Source organism: Rhinolophus ferrumequinum, chromosome 13 (assembly GCF_004115265.2).
Source record: "Rhinolophus ferrumequinum isolate MPI-CBG mRhiFer1 chromosome 13, mRhiFer1_v1.p, whole genome shotgun sequence".
Taxonomy (NCBI): Eukaryota; Metazoa; Chordata; class Mammalia; order Chiroptera; family Rhinolophidae; genus Rhinolophus; species Rhinolophus ferrumequinum.
In genome coordinates this window covers 49321904-49341738 of record NC_046296.1, presented here as the reverse complement: position 1 = coordinate 49341738, position 19835 = coordinate 49321904, and the positions used below count along the sequence as shown (strand labels likewise).

At 35.8% G+C, this 19835-nt stretch overlaps 1 protein-coding gene across 9 annotated transcripts in view; it reads left to right on the top strand.

Moving 5' to 3' along the window:
- Window positions 1-18928, top strand: part of BIRC6 (baculoviral IAP repeat containing 6) — a 210029-nt gene extending 191101 nt beyond the window's left edge. For 6 of the 9 annotated variants that reach the window (XM_033125539.1, XM_033125538.1, XM_033125531.1 and 3 more), the window contains 4 exons: window positions 1296-1373; window positions 7339-7527; window positions 11414-11548; window positions 17774-18463. In XM_033125539.1, coding sequence (XP_032981430.1) covers window positions 1296-1373; window positions 7339-7527; window positions 11414-11548; window positions 17774-17953 — 582 coding nt within the window. In that variant the 3' untranslated portion in view covers window positions 17954-18463. Of the gene's footprint in view, window positions 1-1295; window positions 1374-7338; window positions 7528-11413; window positions 11549-17773 lie in introns of all 9 variants that reach the window. The other 3 variants (XM_033125534.1, XM_033125533.1, XM_033125536.1) reach the window with 2 other exon arrangements.
- The last annotated feature ends 907 nt before the right edge of the window (window positions 18929-19835 follow it).

The window sequence follows — 19835 nt, the reverse complement described above, 5'->3', positions numbered from 1 at the left end:
GGTGCAGCCTGCTTCATATCTATGCTTGCAAGCTTCATTTTGTCTTTATCATAAGCTCCAGTCATAAAACTGGTATTTGTTTTCTGTTTATTGTAGGGGATTTAACCAGACATAGACCTACTTAATTGGGAGAGCAAAGAAACAGGTCTTTTATAACTGAGCAGAGAAGAGGAAATAGCAATGTTGACTTTACTCAAGAGAGAGACTGGAACTTGACTGGAGTTCAAGTGTAAAATGTTAAAATTTATTCAAGAAATTACTTTAAGGCTTACTGATATAGGGAGGAGGGTAAGGGCTTGAGAGTTTTATACTTTTTGTTCTATTACACACTTGGTAGCAGCATTTTACCTTGGGTTCCCAATCTGTAGGTGGGAATAAGAGTACCTACCATTGGTAATCACAGGGATGCTCTAAAAACTCAGATGGGATGCTATGTCTGAGAGTACTTTAATAATACACAAAGTGGTTCAGATAACAAGACTTTTAAAATTATTAATGAAATTACCTGCTAAATGAATCGATGTATTTTGCATGATTGCTTTCACAGAGAACTAAGAGAATAGCAGGCAGATGGACTTCTCTGTTTTATTAAGAACTGTTTGTTTTCCATATTTGTTGCCCATTATATGAAACTTGGTTTATAAGAACAGATAAAATGTCTCTGGTTCTATTTCCCAGAGTGACCACTTGACCTGTATTTGGCAGATAGTTTGAGTACATTCTTGCTGTCTGAGTGTATAAAGATCTAATGTTTTAAAGTTTGTTCCAAGGAACCCTGGAAATCCTCAAGACCCTTTCCAGGAATCTGTGAGGTCCTCCCCTTTCCAATTCCACGTTTGTGTGAAGCCAGATTTTATTCACATACTTCAAAACAATGTATTGCAATAGACTGAATATAGAGGCAGATATAAAGTCAAGATCTCTCCTATTAAGTTACATCGAGTTTTCAAAATTGATAAAATTTTGAAAGATTTTTAAAAATGAAAAATAGTACCACTTTTTTCTCAATGAAAATTTTTTGTTTGGAAAACAGTTATTTTTTTATTTAAAAGTGTTATGTGTAATAATGAGTAATAGATACTGAATCGTTTTTTATTATGATGAAATTGTCACACGATTTGGATCACACCTGAAGAAGCCAATTTGTTTTAACGGACTGACCCTTAGGGTTTTGTATGGGAACACAAAACTGAGATACTTGGAGTAATAGCATTCGTTTTTACTTCTAGTTGTGACAGTTTGATTTAAAAAGCACACCTTTCAATTCTGTTTATGGTTTTCCCCATATTCCTCAGGTTTGTTTAAGCATCTTAAATACGTGGCATGGAAGACCGGAAGAGAAGTGGAATCCTCAGACCTCAAGCTTTTTGCAAGTAAACAAATTTCTCTGACTGTTTCACTTTGAAAATGAAGAACTATCTGTGTTTAAAAAAATTTTCTTTGTGTGTGTGACCAAGAATAAACATAATAGCCCCCCCATATAAAGATAGATTGATAAGAAATACATACTAAATAGCTTATAGGTGATCAGTTAATACAGTGGAGTCTCATCTGGAGTTTAGAGTCTTAAGTTAGGGCATAAGAAAAAGTTGCATTTTGTCAAAATTGCCTTTTAAGAAATCCCTAAGTTGCCCTTAATGTACACTCTGATGCAACAAGACAAGACAGATTATCCCATCTCCCAGTCACTACAGAGCTAAATCTCCTGTCAGTGGGACTCAATAGACTACTTGTATTACCTGTCTATCCACATTTGATGGAGTTCTTCTGATTAATAATGGGATTCATTTGAGGCTTAGAAGTACTGTCCTGGAATTAATAAAATGTGGGATTTATTCTTCTTATTTTGCAGAGCAACTGACACAAACTTTATAAGTCTCAAGTTTTGTGAGTTAATTTCCAGAAAACATTTGAGCACGTAAAACACAATATGTTATATAATATGCCATCAAGTATTTTTTTATGCTGATGCTTTATCTTAATAGTTCAGAATCCCCCAAAGAAATGGAAAAGTAATCATATTAATAAAATGAATTAACTTTGTTGCTTATTATTAAGGATGCAGAAACAACTTATTGTTGCTACATAATTTAAACTCACATTTATAGTTTAGTGATGATTTTTAAGAAGGACTTCCATAAATTATCCCCAGGTAAGCCTATTAAAGTTGACCTACCCTGGAGGAATTCTTTTCCTACATCTTTATTTTTAATTAAGTGAAAGCAGATAAGAAAAATAATTTTTTAGGCTGTCACTCTTATCTTGATTCTCTGAAAAGACCTTGTAGCATCCTACGAATGAGAAATCATACTGTAATGTAATTTTTTTCTTTTTGCTGATGTGGAGACCAAGAAAAAAAGAGGTTATGTGATTCATGCAGAGTAACTAAGGAAATTGCAAGTATAGTCCTCCAAGTAACTACTACTTCGTTTTAGAAATAATTACGTCAATTCTATTCCAGTAAAAACTTAAAATATATTTTTTACATATGTGTTATTTGTCAACATAAACTAAGCTTCTGATGAGTTTAACTATGAAAGGAAACTCGGAGATCCCCTATTTCTCATGAAGTACATTAGACTTACCTGAGAATTGGAATCAATTTTTGAATTTTTTGTTGAATATATGTAGTTAAAGATAAATTTACAATTTTTTAAGGTTTTTTAGTTTAAAGTTTGATTTGCTTTTAACTTTTATATTGCCTGAGTATCTATGTTATATACCAAAAATTGTGTGAAATAAAGAAACCTATATGCAGGGTTTAAATTTCACAAGTTTGGAAACTTAACTATCCACACGTAGAAATTATCTTTATATATTTTCTTTAAAATTTTTTGTCATATGCATAGTTCACATAATAATGATTAATATAATAAATTATTTGTGTACTGCTCTGTTCACTTAACATTAGAGCATATATCCATTTTTAAGTTACATTTTTATAATTTCTAATGGCTACATATGATAATCTTTTGGGTTTTATACTATTATTGAACTATGTCTCCACTTTTGACTAAATATTTCAGTTCTAATTTTTTTTAGTTTTATAAGTAATGCTGTTATATTTTATATAGTTTCCTGAATCTAAGTTTCCAGATTTGGGATAAATTTGACTTGGTCACGAGCAAGAGGAGGCGACAGTGAATAGCCTTGTCTTCCTCCAGATCTTCGGGGAAAATTTGCCAGTCTTGTCTCATTGAGTATGATGTTAGCTGTAGGTGTTTCATAAATTCCCTTTATCATGTTGAGTACATTCCTCTCCACTCCTCATCTGTTACATATTTTTATCACGAGTGTAAAAACTTTCTTTAGAAGCAGACTACAGAGCCACAGGAAGAATTAATTTCTTTTAGACCCAAAGATGTTTACACTTTTATTTATCACAGGTGCACAAAAGATCAAAGTACTTTTTGCCAGATTGAAAATCTTCCACAAAAATTTCCGAAGGTTATATACAATTTAAAAGATTAGAAAAATATTTTGAACAATGACAAGCATTATTAGAATTGCTTAGTTTCCTAATAGAGACTCTTAAAAAGATAATATTTATTTGTATCACAATATCACGTTTTTTAGTCTTACGCCGTAAGTCTCATATCTAGCAGTAACCTAGTAAGTCATGACTATTTGCATAATTTAAAATCAAAAGTCATTATTCATTAGAATTGTCATCAAGAATAATTACATTTTATTTGTAACAACAAATTTTGGCATTGCTTACGTAACCGGTTTTCAATGCTGCTGTAATGCACCTCAAATTCCCATTAATTCTTTGTGAATATTTTGATTCAATTGGATGTTAATAACGATGTCATATGCAAAAGGAGTTAAACATACTTAGTGGTTCAGATAATTATTTATAAATGATTATAAATGATAAACATGTACTACCACTTTTCTTAAAATGGAAAGTTCTGGAAATCAGCCACTGCTACAGCCCTAGTCAATAGCATAATTTTCCCATAGAGAGGCAGGTAGGCGCCTACTCTCTTGAAAGGTTTAAAGTAGTTTACTAGTTAAGGGTGGTTTTTTTCCCTCACCCCAAAGATGTTATTATTTATTATAATATATTTTCTTACTGCAAATTAATATTTTTGATTGTATCCTCGGTACTTGCCTTTGTTTGAAATATATGTTGAACCAAGTCAAAGAATTAAATCCTGGAAAAGACATAACATGAAAATAAAGGAAATTGGGAGCTAATAATTCCTAACAGGAGTTGGGTAGGAGCAGGAATATGGCAAAATGGTGGATATTCTAAAGATAAGAATAAGTTGCAAGAATGGATAGTGGTAGGAATGTATAAAATTGAATGAATGTGCAAAATTGTAGGAGACAAGATTGCCTGTCAGCCAGTTGAGTGGCCTGATAGACCATACAACAGGGTTAAAATTTTTGTTTTAACAAAAATAGTGAAAGGAAGCTATTATATGGTTCTTGATTTAGTCAGTTCTTGCACAAATTACATAGAGAACTAATTGCAATTTTTTGTTTGTTTTTGTTAAATTTTACTTATTTTAAGTGTGTTTTTCCAGGACCCATCAGTTCCAAGTCAAATAGTTGTTTTACTCTAGTTGTGGAGGGCGCAGCTCACAGTGGCCCATGTGGGGATCGAACTGGCAACCTTGTTGTTAAGAGCACCACGCTCTAACCAACTGAGCTAACCAGCCGCCCCACTTCTTGCAGTTTTGTGGATGCTAATATGAAGCTAAACAGGAGAGGAACAGTCAATTCAGCCTATGAGTAAAAGTCTAATTCTTGACTTCGTCAAAATATCAAAGAATTGACCAAGAATCAGTAATCCTCTATTATGGAATGAAAATATATTCTGTTTATTGTTAAGTTAACTTAAATATAACCATATGTATGTAATGTACTATGTAATGTAGTGGATATTTTCTGACTAATTATCATTTTCAACTCATACTCTAACAAAACTCTTTAGCCAGATGTAGCTATGATAAATATTTTTTGTTTGAATCCAGGTAGCTCTTTTAAATAAGTTTTGTTCATGAAAGTGGAATTCATGCTGGCTACTTTTTGCATGTCCCTATTACATAGGTAAAAATATTTTATTTTTAGAGTAGAAGTGATTTTGTTTGCCTTTTATTATCTTTTGGATGCATCATGTTGTCATTTTTACTCCAAGAAAGAATAGCTACTGTGTATTAATTAAACTTACTTATGAGCACTACTACTTTACCCGCCTCCAAAAAGGGAAAGTTTATTTAATTCTCGCAGTCATCCTATAATGCAAGTAGGTGTTTACCCCTTTTTGTAGATGACTAAAAAAAAAAAAGTTCTGAGGGGATAAATTACTCTGCCTACTGTGGTCTATGAGCTCACATATACACTGTTTCTCAGAGTTAGATAAATTCTATTGTTTTTAATATTGAGTATCAACTCCTTTTAAAAAAGGAATCTTTCCTTCCATGGATTTATTAATTTACTGTTTTTTTCATGCCCAGTGTTTTATTGGCTACAATAAAGTGTGCTATAAAATAAAATGATCCAACAGGTCAGATAATTCAAGGCTCCAGAAATGACATAAAAATCAATATTATGAATAGTTGAATTCACTGAAGATAAATAAAGCAGCATTTATATACCTCAAAAAACTACATGTTTAAAAATTAAATAGAAAATTCCTTTAAAAAGTAAGTACAAGATAATGTCACTCAGTGATAAAAGAACCCATGTTATAAATTGTTCTTTGAATCGAATTCCAAGAAATGTTGGTATTTTGTTGTTACCAAATGAAAACTTTATAGTCCAGTGTATTTTTGTTTTTATAAGACATAAAGTTATACCCAAATTTATTTCTCAAATGTAGTTTTCTGTGGTCTATTATACAAAACATCCATTCTTTAAGTTTCCTTTATTTGATTTAGCTGTTTTAAACCAAATATGCTATGAATCTGGAATTTAAATTTTTGAATCAACAACTTCAAAGTTGTTTGAATCAACAACTGCCTGAAATTTATAAAACTGTTTTTTGTCTCAAAGGAGGTGAGGTTAAATAAATAATTAACTTCCGTGTTACAGATTTGTGATGAGGTTTTAATTTAAATTCTTTTGCTCCCTGTGTTGAAAAATGGAGATTATATCCTGCTTGTATTAGTGGAAGTAGAAGATTATTTAAAAGGGAATGGGAAAGGAACTGATAACTGTGTCCTAGAAGTGACTTTCAGAAGTGTCAGATTTGAGTTAGGGGAATGTATATAGCCAAAGGAAAATCACTTTCCTTCAATGATATATTTAGTTTCAGAAACTTTAAAAAAATATGAGATTCTAACCTCAGAATTACACAGGTTAAATTTATTTTCTATAGTTGACCTTGTCCTCAAAAACATGGTCACTCCAGTACATGTTTAACCTAATCTGTTCTTAGATCATAATTTTCAAGTTCAAGTTCCCTTTTTTATAAATTTTCTAAGAAAATATATCCCCAAGGCATTGTTTAATCCTTTCCTAATGAAAGTCAGTTGCTGTTAATCCTTTGTGATTTATGAAACAGGCAAATGGTATCTAATGTTTTCCCACCTCCAAAGATGTTATATTTGCTAGTTATACAGGTATATTAGCTAGCAGTATTACATTAGCTAAGAATGAACTCTCTCTTTATTACATCTGGAGAAACAAGCCTTCTGTTTTAAAAATGGGTATCCGAGGTGGTCAAATTCTCATTGGCAAGAGATGATCTCTTCTTGCCAATGAGAATTTCCAGGAATGAGGTTTTTGTGATGTTGTGGAAGTTAATTTTCCTTGGGATAAAAATATAGACTGCCTCATGCATAATTTTCTTTACAAGTGAGTATTATTAAAAGTGCATGGTTAGCTTTGCACTCTCTAAGAATGTAAAAGTATTTCAATATTATAATTATTATTATTTTTTTTAAGATTTTTTTGGGGAAGGGGAACAGGACTTTATTGGGGAACAGTGTGTATTTCCAGGACTTTTTCCAAGTCAAGTTGTTATCCTTCCAGTCTTAGTTTTGGAGGGCGCAGCTCAGCTCCAGGTCCAGTTGCCGTTACTAGTTGCAGGGGGCTGAGCCCACCATCCGTTGTAGGAGTCGAACCAGCAGCCTTGTGGTTGAGAGTCCACTGGCCCATGTGGGAATCAAACCGGCAGCCTTCGGAGTTAGGAGCACAGAGCTCCAACCTCCTGAGCCACCAGGCTGGCCCCAATATTATAATTATTATTAACATAAATGTTATGGTGATAAAAATAGGTGGAAGCACATATAAAAAGGGACTTCTAGTTGATGAAGCAATATGTTGGTTTACTGGTAGTAAAAATGTCGCATTTTAACGATTCTTTCTTTCTTTGTTCTTCAGGTGTTAGTGTCTGTTCAGTCCCTTATATTAGTAGCTGAGCCTTACTTTAATGAACCAGGATATGAACGGTCTAGAGGCACTCCCAGCGGCACACAGAGTTCTCGAGAATACGATGGAAACATTCGACAAGCAACAGTTAAGTGGGCAATGCTAGAACAAATCAGAAACCCTTCACCATGCTTTAAAGAGGTATGTTTAATAAAATTAATGAAATACTTCATTAAAGGCGTTATAGAATATAACTTATTAGTATTGGACTTGCCTTGATATTTGGAGTATCTGCAGTATACTAAACTTATAGTTTTTAACCATAATTCCAAAAATATCAGTAATAATGTAACAGACAATTTTTAAAACTATTTTTATTAAGTCCTTGTTTTTAATAGTTATCATTCTACTAGCAGCTGTCTAGATATTAGGTTGGTGCAAAAGTAATTGCATTTTTTGCAATTTTTTAACCTTTTAAACTGCAATTACTTTTGCACCAACCTAATGTGTTACTAAAATATTCCTCATAATTTTTTTCTTCTAAGTCAAGATACTTTCTAAAGTTGTCTTGCAAATAGAAACTTTGCTCTTGTACTAATATCTGTGTGTGAGCGTTGAAAAAAAGACATTTTCTTTTCTTCAGAATAAAGTTGGACTAGTGAGTTTCTGAAACCTGTCTTGATATTCTCAAGTGCTTTTATTTCACCACATCCTGAAGCGTGACTCTTTTTCTGTGGTTAGTTGTCTCTCCATAGTCTGCCTAAAAAATGATTGTATTTTTCACCTGTCATATCATATTACTTCATCACATCTTATTTTAACTGTCATGAAACTTTTTGTTGTTGTTAAAATTGTTCCCCTTGATCATCAGTTTCTTAAAATGTGTCAGAAATCAACGGTTTAGAGGAATAATTGGCATGCTTACCTAACGCAAAGTTGATTGCTAACATAGCTAAGCAAATATTATGTGTGACTACTAGATGTAGCATCATATGTGAAGCCCTCTTCATAAAATATTATTGATGAATATACTCTGAAGGAATATAAAAAGAATATTTTTCCTTTTGTTGTTACTATATGAATATACACTTTGAATGACAAAGTTGGGTATTCTGTTTTTGGAAAGGCTTGCATTTTACCTCGAAATGGTATGGGAAATCTCTTTTCCTAACCTTAAAGGAAATACAAACATGCATTTATTTGTGCTCTTAAGCATAATATTCCATCCCTTCAAGCTTGAGTTACTTAAGTAATATATTTTGCAACCATATTGAATGTCAACTGTTATTAGGCATTGCACTAAAGTACTCAGAATTCAAGGATAAATGAAACTCAGTTTCTGCCCTTGAAAAACTTATTTTCGTCCTGTTTGTATCATAAAATAATTTTTCAGTATCCTTAAGGCTCCAATAATGAATCCAGATAAACTACTTGACAAATCCACTAGAATGTATAATAGTCATCTCAGACTTAACACTATAAAACTGAACTCCAGATTCTTCCCTCCTTCCCTCATTCAAAAAATCACCATCATCATCTAAGCCCAAAACTGTAACCAACCATGACTTCATTCTTTTTTTCACATACCACATTCAGTCTATTCACAAATATTGTTGGCTCCACCCTTCAAAACATCATCAAAATTTGTCAGTAAAACCATCTTTACTGTCGCCAGCCAATTTCAAACAACCATTTTCTCTTGCTTAGACTGTGGAAGTAGTTTCCTAACCGTTTTCCCTGCTTCCACTTTTGTCTTTCTACAATGATTCTCCACACGTAATCAGATCATCTCACTCCAATGACTTCCCACTGTACAAAGAAGAAACCCCAAAGTCTTTACCATGGCCTACAAAGCCCTATATTGTCTGGCCCCGGTCTACTTACTCTTTAGCATCTCTAAGAGTTTAAAGGCTTTGATACCAAATGTTAGGATGTGGAGCAACTGGAACTCTGATACACTTCTTTTTTTTCCAATTAAAATGTATTGGGGTGACAATGGTTAGTAAAATTACATAGGTTTCAAGTTGATATACTTCTGATGGGAATACAAACAGGTATAGCCCTTTTGGAATACTCTGACAGGATCTGATAAGCTGAATATCTGCCATACGACTAGCAATTCTACACCTTAGTATATTTTCAATAGCAATTGTGTACATAGTGGGGATGCAGAACGTTCATAGCATTATTCATAATGGCTAAAATTTGGAACAGTCCAAGTGTCCATCAACAGAATGAATAGACAAATTATGGAATATTCATAAAATGGAATACAGTAATGTAAATGAATAAACTGTCGCGCACATTAAGGTGGACAAATAACATAAACACAATATAAAGCATAAGCCAGGCACAAAAGAGTACATTCCATATGATTCCATTGATAAAAAGTTAAAAAATGAGTAAAACTGCCTTATGCTTAAAGAGGTCAGGATAGTGTCTTCCTTTGAGGATTCACGGTGAGAGGGACCAGAGGGCGTCTTCTAACAGACTTGGTTGTGTTCTGTTCTGTGTTGTATCTGTTAAGAGATTACATTGGTGTGTTTACAGTGGGAAAATGAGTCCAATTGTACACATGTGATTTTTGCAATTTTCTGTATATGTTAGACTTTAATTTAAAAATGTACAGAAAAATTTATTAAGTACATCCACTACTCAGTCAATGTATAATTTGTAGGTTCGTGCATAAAAATTTTTTTTTTCTGCAAGAAGAATAAACTGTTAATACAAGGAACTCAGAGTTGAGGGATGACTTTTACAATAAACAAATAAGTGTAATTTGAAACAATAATCCTTCTCATCTTTTAGAACATAGCTTACATTAAAGGGGACACTCCTTATCCATGAGTACTTTACTACTTTTCCCTATCAGATGTGACTTGCTCCTCTTTGAATCCCCTGAGACTTTTTTGTTTGTATTTTTAAGTATTTTTTTCTGCTGTACTCTGGTTATCTTGAGTCTTCATGTCAGGCTCTGTCTTACTTTTGTATCCCTATAGGCATCAAACACAATAACTATTAAGTGTATTAGGATCTTATTGGTGTTTTATGTCCATTCCCACGGTATCCTAAAGATTTTTTCCCTTGTAGGTATTAATTCCTTATCTTTAGGGGAGATAAGCTTATTTGACAACATAGTAGTTCATCCAGAATACAGAATAATATATCCAAATTGATTTAATAATATTTCCAAACTGATCTATTTTCTAACTTAAATTTGTCAGAAAGACTCCTACTAACACAGGAAGACATTTTACTCAGTTTTTCAGATTTTTATTTTAATCCCAACTGTAAACTACAACCGTGTTTCCCTGAAAGTAAGACTTAGCCGGACCATCAGCTCTAATGCGTCTTTTGGAGCAAAAATTAATATAAGACCTGGTCTTATCTTACTATTATATAAGACCCGTTAGAATAGAATAGAATACCAGGTCTTATATTAATTTTTGCTCCAAAAAAACACATTAGAGCTGATTGTCTGCTAGGTTTTATTTTCGGGGAAACAATTATTCGAAGGAAATTTTATTTTATAAAATCCTATCCATAAATTAACCAGAAGACACAATTAAGAAAATAATAATAGTGCCTTTTTAGGGCTCCATTCTGAATTTCTTTGACATTTGGAATGTCTTTAGTTTATCTAGGTGTTCTTTGAGGTACCTTTTAAAGGTACACATTTTGACAGATTTTTCTATTGTCCATAGTTTTCTAATTCTTTTCTCCTCGTCATTTACTTGTTCATTTACATTCACCTGAGTAGATTGCATTATATATGCCATCATTTCTCGGCCTTTTGGCTGAGATCAGGTGCATTATATATGCCTTATTCTCTCTGCATAGGATTAACTATTTGAATATCTGATTAGGATTGGGCATTATTTTCTGCTATAGAAGTGGGCATTTCAGCTCATGTCATCTGATGTCATAAACCTGCCCTGTTAATAGTATAGAGTTCACTAATTGAGTTTTATGGAGAGAAAAACATTGCAGTGTCTTTTACATTTCATTTCTTTTTAATGCCACGTACTTTGTCTTTTAATTTCTGACCCAAACACATTTTTGTTTCCTTGATTGTTTTATTCTTAAGGTTATACACAAACATTTTTACTTGAAAAGAGTTGAGATCATGGCCCAGTGTGAGGAGTGGATTGCCGACATCCAGCAGTACAGCAGTGATAAGCGGGTAGGCAGAACCATGTCTCACCATGCAGCAGCTCTCAAGGTGAGTTAGGCTCCTCACAGGAGCCCTGTTGGTGCTTCAAAAGAAGATGTCTGTTCATGGACAGAACCGTGGCCACCACATGGTAAAGGGTGGGAGGGAATCAAAGGAACCTGAAATTTACTTTTTAGTTCTAATTTGGTCTAAATTACTACCCAAAAGTCTATAGAAAGGATACATTCATTTTGATAATGAATTGACAGTTTGTAAAAGTAAAAATCAGTACAAGGGCTAAGGCAACAGAGTTTTACGGAGTTATTTGAAGGTGATGACAACCAAATGTGCTCCCCAAGTGACTTTTTACTCATTTAGCTTTTCCCTAGGCCTTACCTTCCAGAATTTTCTTACTTGGAGTAATGAGGGAGATGGTCACTGGAGAGCCTGCAACAGCTGATTAGTGGAAGTGTCTGTGATACAAATCTTGTTTTGGGGGGAGGCGGGCAATTGTTTTCAATTTGGACGTTCATGAAATGGAAATGCAAAATAGGATGGTTTTAGAGATTTTTTTCTTTTTTATGTGGACTCATTTCTTCATTAACCCACACTATTTTCCCTGCCTCCTTTTTTCCTCCACCAATTATTTTTCCTCTTCCTACCTTCAATTTTTTCCATGTCTACTGGTTCTTTTCCTTCCAACTTTAAAATTATCTTCACTTAAAATAATTAGATTATGATAATAAGAATTTATTGGATTTTTAAGAGTGATTTTAAAAAATATCCCTATCATTTCAGGTTACATACGGGAATATTTATCAATGAAAAACCACATGATGTCTGGTGAAAAGAGAAGGGTCAAGTAGTGTGATAGGGATGAAACTAGACTGGCTGTGAGTTGATAATTGTTGAAGCTAGGTGATAGATATACATGAAAGTTTATATTCGGCTCAGTTTTCTATATGTTTGAAATTTTTTATTTTAAAACTTTTAGAAAGAAAATTATTTTCCTCTTCAACATTTGCATCCCCCAAGCTAATTTTATTTTGCCACTATTATAAAACTCTCTTCTTTTATTATCAAACTAGAGCAATTAACATTTCCACCTTCATAGTAAAATCACCCTCTCACTAACTAACCTTTTGCAGTTTAACTTCCATTCTACCAGTTACCCACTCTCCACTGCTCAAAGCCAGTGATCCCTGCTCACCTCTGTTTACTCATCTCTCTCTCCTCTCCAGGGCTTTACAAATACTTACTTTTCACTTGCTCTACTAGCTCACTTCTACTCAATTTTCAGCTTAAAGTTCACTTAATAGAAGCTTGACATGACTTTTAAATTAGATGATTTCAGTATAAGCTTTTATAACAACCTGTGCCTACCTATTAAAACAGTCATAACATAATGTTTGGTTTTTTACTGTACTTTTTTAAATTTATTTTTTATTAGTTTCAGGTGCACAAAGGAACGTGATAGTTAGACATTTAAACCCCTCATAAATTGATAACCCACCCCCCAAGCTCTACCCTTCTGACAACTTACAAGTTACAATACCATTGACTGTCTTCCCTATGTTGTACTCCATATCCTGTGACTATATGTATCTATATATTTAGTTATAGTTGATATTAAGTATTATTCTACTTCAGCTTCAGTTGTATAGCGCATTGGACACAGTCTATGACGTGATCCCCCTGATAAGTCCAGTGCCCATCTGGCACCTTAACATGATCTTTACAACATTGTTGCCTGTATTCCCCATATAGTGTATTAATTACCAATTTGTATCTCTTAATTCCTTCACCTTTTTCACCCTGCCCCCAACCCCATTCCCATCTATCACCCTGATAGATATAGTACCTGTCTGGCACCGTACCTAGTTATTACAATATTGTTAACTGTATTCCTTATGCTATAACTTACATCCCCATGACTACTGTATAACATCCAATTTGTTCTTAATCCCTTCCTCTTTCTCCCATCCTTAACACCCCTCCCATCTTAAAGAAGTCCCTCTAAGATTCCTTGTAATACTGGTTTGGTGGTGATGAACTCCTTCAGCTTTTTCTTGTCTGGGAAGCTCCTTATCTGTCCTTCAATTCTAAATGACAGCCTTGCTGGGAGGAGCAATCTTGGTTATATGTCGATGCTTTTCGTCACTTGGAATTATTTCCTGCCACTCCCTTCTTGCCTACAAAGTTTCTGTTGAAAAATCAGCTGACAGTCTTATGGGGGCTCCCTTTTAGGTCACTAACTGCTTTTCTCTTGCTGCTTTTAAGAGCCTCTGTTTGTCTTTAACCTTTGGCACTTTAATTATGATGTGTCTTGATGTTGGCCTCTTTGGGTTTATCTTGTTTGGGACTCTCTGTGCTTCTTGGGCTTGTATTTCCATTTCCTTCACCATGTTAGGGAAGTTTTCTGTCATTATTACTTCAAATAAGTTTTCAATTCCATGCTCTGTCTTCTCCATCTTGTACCCCTATAATGCGAATGTTGGTACGCTTGATATTGTCCCGGAGGCCCCTTAAACTTTCCTCAATTTGGGGGGTTCTTTTTTCTTTTTGCTGTTCTAGTTGGGTGTTTTCTGCTACCTTATCTTCTACAACACTGGTCGAATCCTCTGCTTTATCTAATCTGTTGATTCGCTGTAATATGTTATTCATTTCCATTATCGTATCCTTTATTTCTGACTGGTTCTTTTTCATGGTTTCCATCTCCACTTTTATGTTTCCTATCTCTTTCTTGAAGTTTTCCCCGAGATCATTGAGCATTCTTATAACCCACTCTTTAGAACTCTGTGTCTGGTAGATTGCTTATCTCCGTTTCGCTTAGTTCTTTTTCTGGAACTTTATTCTTTTATTTGGGACTTGTTTCTTTGTCTCCCCATTTTGTCTTCCTCCCCATGTTTGTTTCTATGTATTAGGTAGGGCTGCTATGTATTCCGGTCTTAGTAGAGTGGCCTTATGTAGTAGGTGTGCTGTGGGGTTCAATGGCACAGTCTTTCTAGTCACCTGAGCCATGCGTTCCAGGTGTGTCCCTTGTGTGGGATGTGTGTGCCCTTTTCTTGTTGTTGAGCCTTGTTTGATAATTGCACATCAGTGAGAGGGACTGACCCATGGGCTCACTGGTTGTGAGGACTGGCTGTGACTACAGTGGAAGAGTTGCTGTGCAGTGGCTGGTCCTATAGAGTAGGATCTGCCTCAGCAGGACTCTGGTCCCTGCCCCTCGGATGTGTCATACTTGGAGACAGCTGGGTGATGCTCCAGCTCGTTTTGAAGCTGGCCACTGGGAGTGCCCACCTCAGGACCACCTTGGAGGGGATCCGCTGTAGGTCAAGTTCAGCCACATCCTGTTTCCCACCTGGGGCCACCTGGCAGGAACCACAAAGAAATCCGCAGATGTCTTCCGCCTGTGCTGTGCTTGGAAGAGCCTTGAGAGGCCAAGCCGTGAACCAAGGCCAGCTGCCACTAGTGTCAGCTTAAGGCTGCTCAGCCAGAGGTACAGGACATGCTCAAGCCAGATGCTGCTTGTCTGGCTTCTGTGAATCTTTGAACGACCCTAGGTGCAGCTTGAGCCAAGGCAGGCGGTCTGCACAAAAAAGCCACTGGAAAGTGGTCTGGGTGTGCCTGAAAGTTGGGTGGGGCAGGGTCTCAAATTGCCAGGGAGAGGCTAACAAACAGGGGACACTCAGATAAGGCACTGCCTGTATTCACATGCCGGGAAGGGGGAGGGCTCAGCAAAGAAACTCGCCTCCACCAGCTCCCCCATCCAGGAAAAAGCCATCTCTTTAGCCCCCGTCCCAGGCCAGACAACTCAGTTTCCCCCATATGTCCCTGCCGCCTCTCCAGCTGCTGCCCAGTGCTGGAGCTCAGAGCAAGTGATCCTGTTGGAGGCTATGTCCGTGCACGGTCCTTTTAAGAGGAGCGCCTCACTCAGTCACAATCTCCACTGGTTTTTACAACCAGAAATTATGGGGACTTCTCTCCCCGGCACTGGAAGTCTGGGCTGGGGTGGGGCTTGGACCTCTTGCTCCTCTGGAGGATGGGAGGGACCCCCACAGACGAAATATCCCACCTGATCTTTAATGGTCACACGCGGGTATGGTATCAGCCCGTTCCATGTCTCTGCCCCTCCTACCAGTCTGGAGGCGGCTGCTTCTGTGCGTCCTTAGTTGAAAGGCTTCAGTTCAGTTTGATTTTAGGCGATTCTCAATAACGGTGGTTTTGTAGATTAGTGGTAATTTTGCTATGGTTGTGAGAGAAGTTGAGCACAGCATTTACCTGTTGTGCCATCTTGGTTGTCCTCTGTCTGCTATACTTTTTAATCTCTAGACTGTCCTGACTCCCTCTCATACTCTTGAATTCCTTCAGTGTGTTTTTTCTTTTCTCTTGAATGATCATATACCTGAAGGCTGACATTTTGGCCCTCAGGGCTATTTATTCTTTTCTTTTTCATTGTATTTATGCCTTTGACTTTGGCCATTTACTCTTTAAAAGTGACTTTTCGAACTGTGCTTTCTCAAAATTATATTACTGACGTTTTTACATAGATGCCTTGTGATCACTTTGTTAAAGTTCTAAAATTAGAACTCCTCTTCCGTCTAATCAGGTTTTCTAACTTTCTATGTTAATTTTAAACCATTTTTCTCTGTCTTGAAATCTCTACATATTACTGACCTCCTCCTTCATCGCATATACCTCGTCAGTGCTAGGTCACGTCAGTGCTGCCTTCCTATGGGGACACCACCCACTCTTCCCACCTCTGTCCAGTTCCCACAGCTTAGTCTATTTGACCAGTTTCCTTGCACCTGGTTCTCTTCCTTCCAGTTCTTTCTATAGTGCACTATAGTTCTTCCTATTGATCTTCCCCAAATATGTGTTTAGATATGTCTTTCCCTTACACAAAACTTCGGTGTTTAAAGGCCAGCCTCTTTGGCTTTTATTTCAGTTAGCGTCTTGCTTATATCTCAAATTCTTCTTTTTTTTAAAGAGTTTATTTGAGCCAAACTGACGATATATGCTGGGAAGCAAGATCTCAAATGCTCCCTCAGATTCTTTTACTCTGTTGTTTCTCTGTCACACCTGGACCTGGAAATCTCTATCCTTGAATCAATGCAGATTTACTTCATTTCAACTATACCTTTGCTGCTTGAGTGCTACTTGAGAAAAGCATGCAGTTGTTTGGCTTCATTCCATAATAAAGGCATACTATTCCTATCTCAACTGGGCCCTGACAATGTCAGATTATTTGTTTTTCCTTCCCTAGTTAGTGTTGTCCACAGTGGAAGGGAAATTGGGGCTAGAGAAATGTTGAGTTTCCAGCATGTAAATAGACTTTGAAACTTTACAAGTGGCTGCAAATGTGTAGTTACCTTATCTTGTTTAAGTGTCCTAAACTACTCCAACCAAAATTTAGGCTCTACGAGATCACAGATTATGTATCTTCCTTTTTCTCTTCATTGCTTTTACATTGTCAATGTTGAACACAGTGCCTGATACATAAAAATTGTTCTGTAAATGCTGGTTAGTTCATTTTCAAAGTCAGATATTGACACAACTGATTTTCAAAGCCATTGGTGTGATATTTGAGGCCATTTCTCTCCCACTAGAAAATTATAAACCGAAATTAAATGTCTGTAGACAACCAACTACTCTCTGTTACATCCTTTCCTTAGTGACGTTCTGGGGTAATACAAAGTTATGTAATATGTAATCTTTCTAGATCTTTTTCATTTGCTTGAGTTTAAAAAAAATTCCAATGATAAAATTATTTGTAAGGTTTGTTCCGAGCATTAAGTGAGACAATTAGTGTGAAGCATTTTGCAAACATTCTACATAGGGCCTACTACCTGGTAAATACTTGCTTCCATTCACTAAAAGAGTAACAGATTTATTTTAATTTATTGACTTGTTTTTCTTTCAAAAATGTTGAGCCAGAGGCAGCTTGTACTACAAGTCAAGCGGTTACTCTCCAATTTAAAGAGTCTGTGTAGCAAATGAATGGTGTCTCATAAGTCATCAGTAATGCTTTTACTATATACATGGTTTAGGGACAGCAGTAGGATTTGCAGGCAGGCTACTCAGGGCTTTTCAACAACATTATTTTCAACATCAATTATTTTGAGAGATTTTTGCCCATTTTGTCACTCTATTAACAGTTGCTAGCATAAGGAAGGTACTCAGTAAATATTTGTAGGCATATGATTTGGATTTTGTTTTAAACTCAATTTCTCCCACAAATGATGTTGCATTAGAATCCCTGGGTTTACTTGCCATTTATTTTCCTTTGTGTAGCGTCACACTGCTCAGCTCCGGGAAGAGCTGCTAAAACTTCCGTGTCCTGAAGGCTTGGACCCGGATGCTGACGATGCCTCGGACATGTGCAGTGCCCCGGCGGGCGCGGAGGACGCTCTCATGCACGATCAGGTCAAACCCAGCAGCAGCAAAGAACTCCCCAGTGACTTCAAATTATGAGCTGCGTTGACATGGACTTCATAGACACAGGCTTCGAAGCACAAGCCAAATATGTCAATATTTGTATGTAAGAAACTAATTATGTAATAGGTAATGAAACTGAAACTATACTATGCCCTTAAGGAGATCCAGTTTAATTCAAGGTGATCTTTTATTTACCTGTACAAGAGTGTAAACTTTTTTGTGCTTTTATTTTTTAATTGTGAGAACCACTGATTGGTATGTTGAACAAATTTGTGTATACAAAGAAATGGGTAAATCACTGATATATAAGGGAAACTACCTTAGGAAAGGATGTTTACTGAATGTTTATTTTATTTTATTTTTTTTTTTACTGTAGAGTGAGAGGTTGTTAACAAAGAATATATATTGGTCATTCTTACAACTACTATTTAAAGTCAGCAACTTTTCACTGAATTTGATAGATTTTATGTTTGGCCATATCTTCATGCTCATATTTGATTTCTGAAGACCTCCTCCATACACTTCAATAAAAGTTAAATGGACATACTCCCTCTTTTTTGATTTAGTGGTACATTTTTAAAATGATAAATCTGCCATAAAATGCATTATAGCTGGAGACTTGCACTTGTATGGATGAATTTATTACATCAACATATTTAATTTTATGCCTTCTAATTCTAAGATGCAGAAAAAAATAAATGAACATGATTTTATCTATGCCAACATTTGGGCTTGTGAATGTATCCGTTATTTGAATTGAAGGAATGGTCAATTTGAAAAGTCACTCTTAAACTGATTTTTTCCTCAAGGGCTCCTTTTTTCCTGGACTCTGGTTTTATTACTAAAGTCACATGTATGTATTAAACACTGAGGCTCTGTAGAGCAGAGAGGAAGTACCTCTCTGGTGCTGTTACAGTACATTCTGTACCTGCCATATAGGCTCATTTTCATGCAAATTCTAGAGCCAAATAAATAAATACTTAGGTGTATTAGTATGTCTTATTTCTAAAACAGTTTGCTATGTGTGAAGCGCTATTTCTATAAAGAACTGGACACTTTCAAGACCTAAGCAATGGGAAAGGAAAGGAGATTTTCCAAGACCAGTTATCACAAAGGAAAAGCTAAGGTGGTTCTTGACAGTGTTTGTATAAGGTGAGTGGGAACCCTGAATCTGGAGCAGACCAGCAGGAGAAGCTGTGTTCTGATCAGTGAGTTGTTCTATGAAGAAAAAGGGGAACAGAACAGAGCTCCTTACGTGACCAGGAGATCAAAGGTTCTCAAACACAAAGTGTTAGGTCTGCTGCTACACCAAGAATGACAAAATGGTCAATTTATGAGAAAGAAGAGTCAATTAAATGTCACCCCATAGACATGCTAGCTAAAATCTAAGTGTAAAATTATCAGCAATAAAAAGTAAAAGGATAGTGATCAACCCTGTTCTCCTTTTTTTAGTTTGTTTTTTGGTCTGTCAGGATGGATGATAAAAGCTGTTATCAGCAAGTATATTATTTGACTCCAATTTTCAATTTTATTTTTAATCATTAAAGTAAGGTTCAGCCATTTTCTCTACCCGACACCATCAGTCCTCAAAATGCTATTTTAAAAAAGGAAAGGAACAATATCAGTACTTTAAGGTCCAATTCATGTTTTTAAAGAACCAAGGCCTCAAAGTGGTTCCATCTGGGATCCTGACTTTATGCCAGCAAACATTTGAGCGCTCACTTTGTACTACGAACAGGCTCCTGCCCTTGAGGGTTGAATGACAAACATGAAAACATGTCAGTGTAATTTGGTAAGTTCTCTGACAGGTTATTTACAGGGCACTATTGGGAGCACAGAGGAGGCACTGAGGTGATGTGGTCAGGGAAAGCTTCCTAAAGAAAGAGATCCTGAGTCTTAAAGGGTGAAGATAAACAAG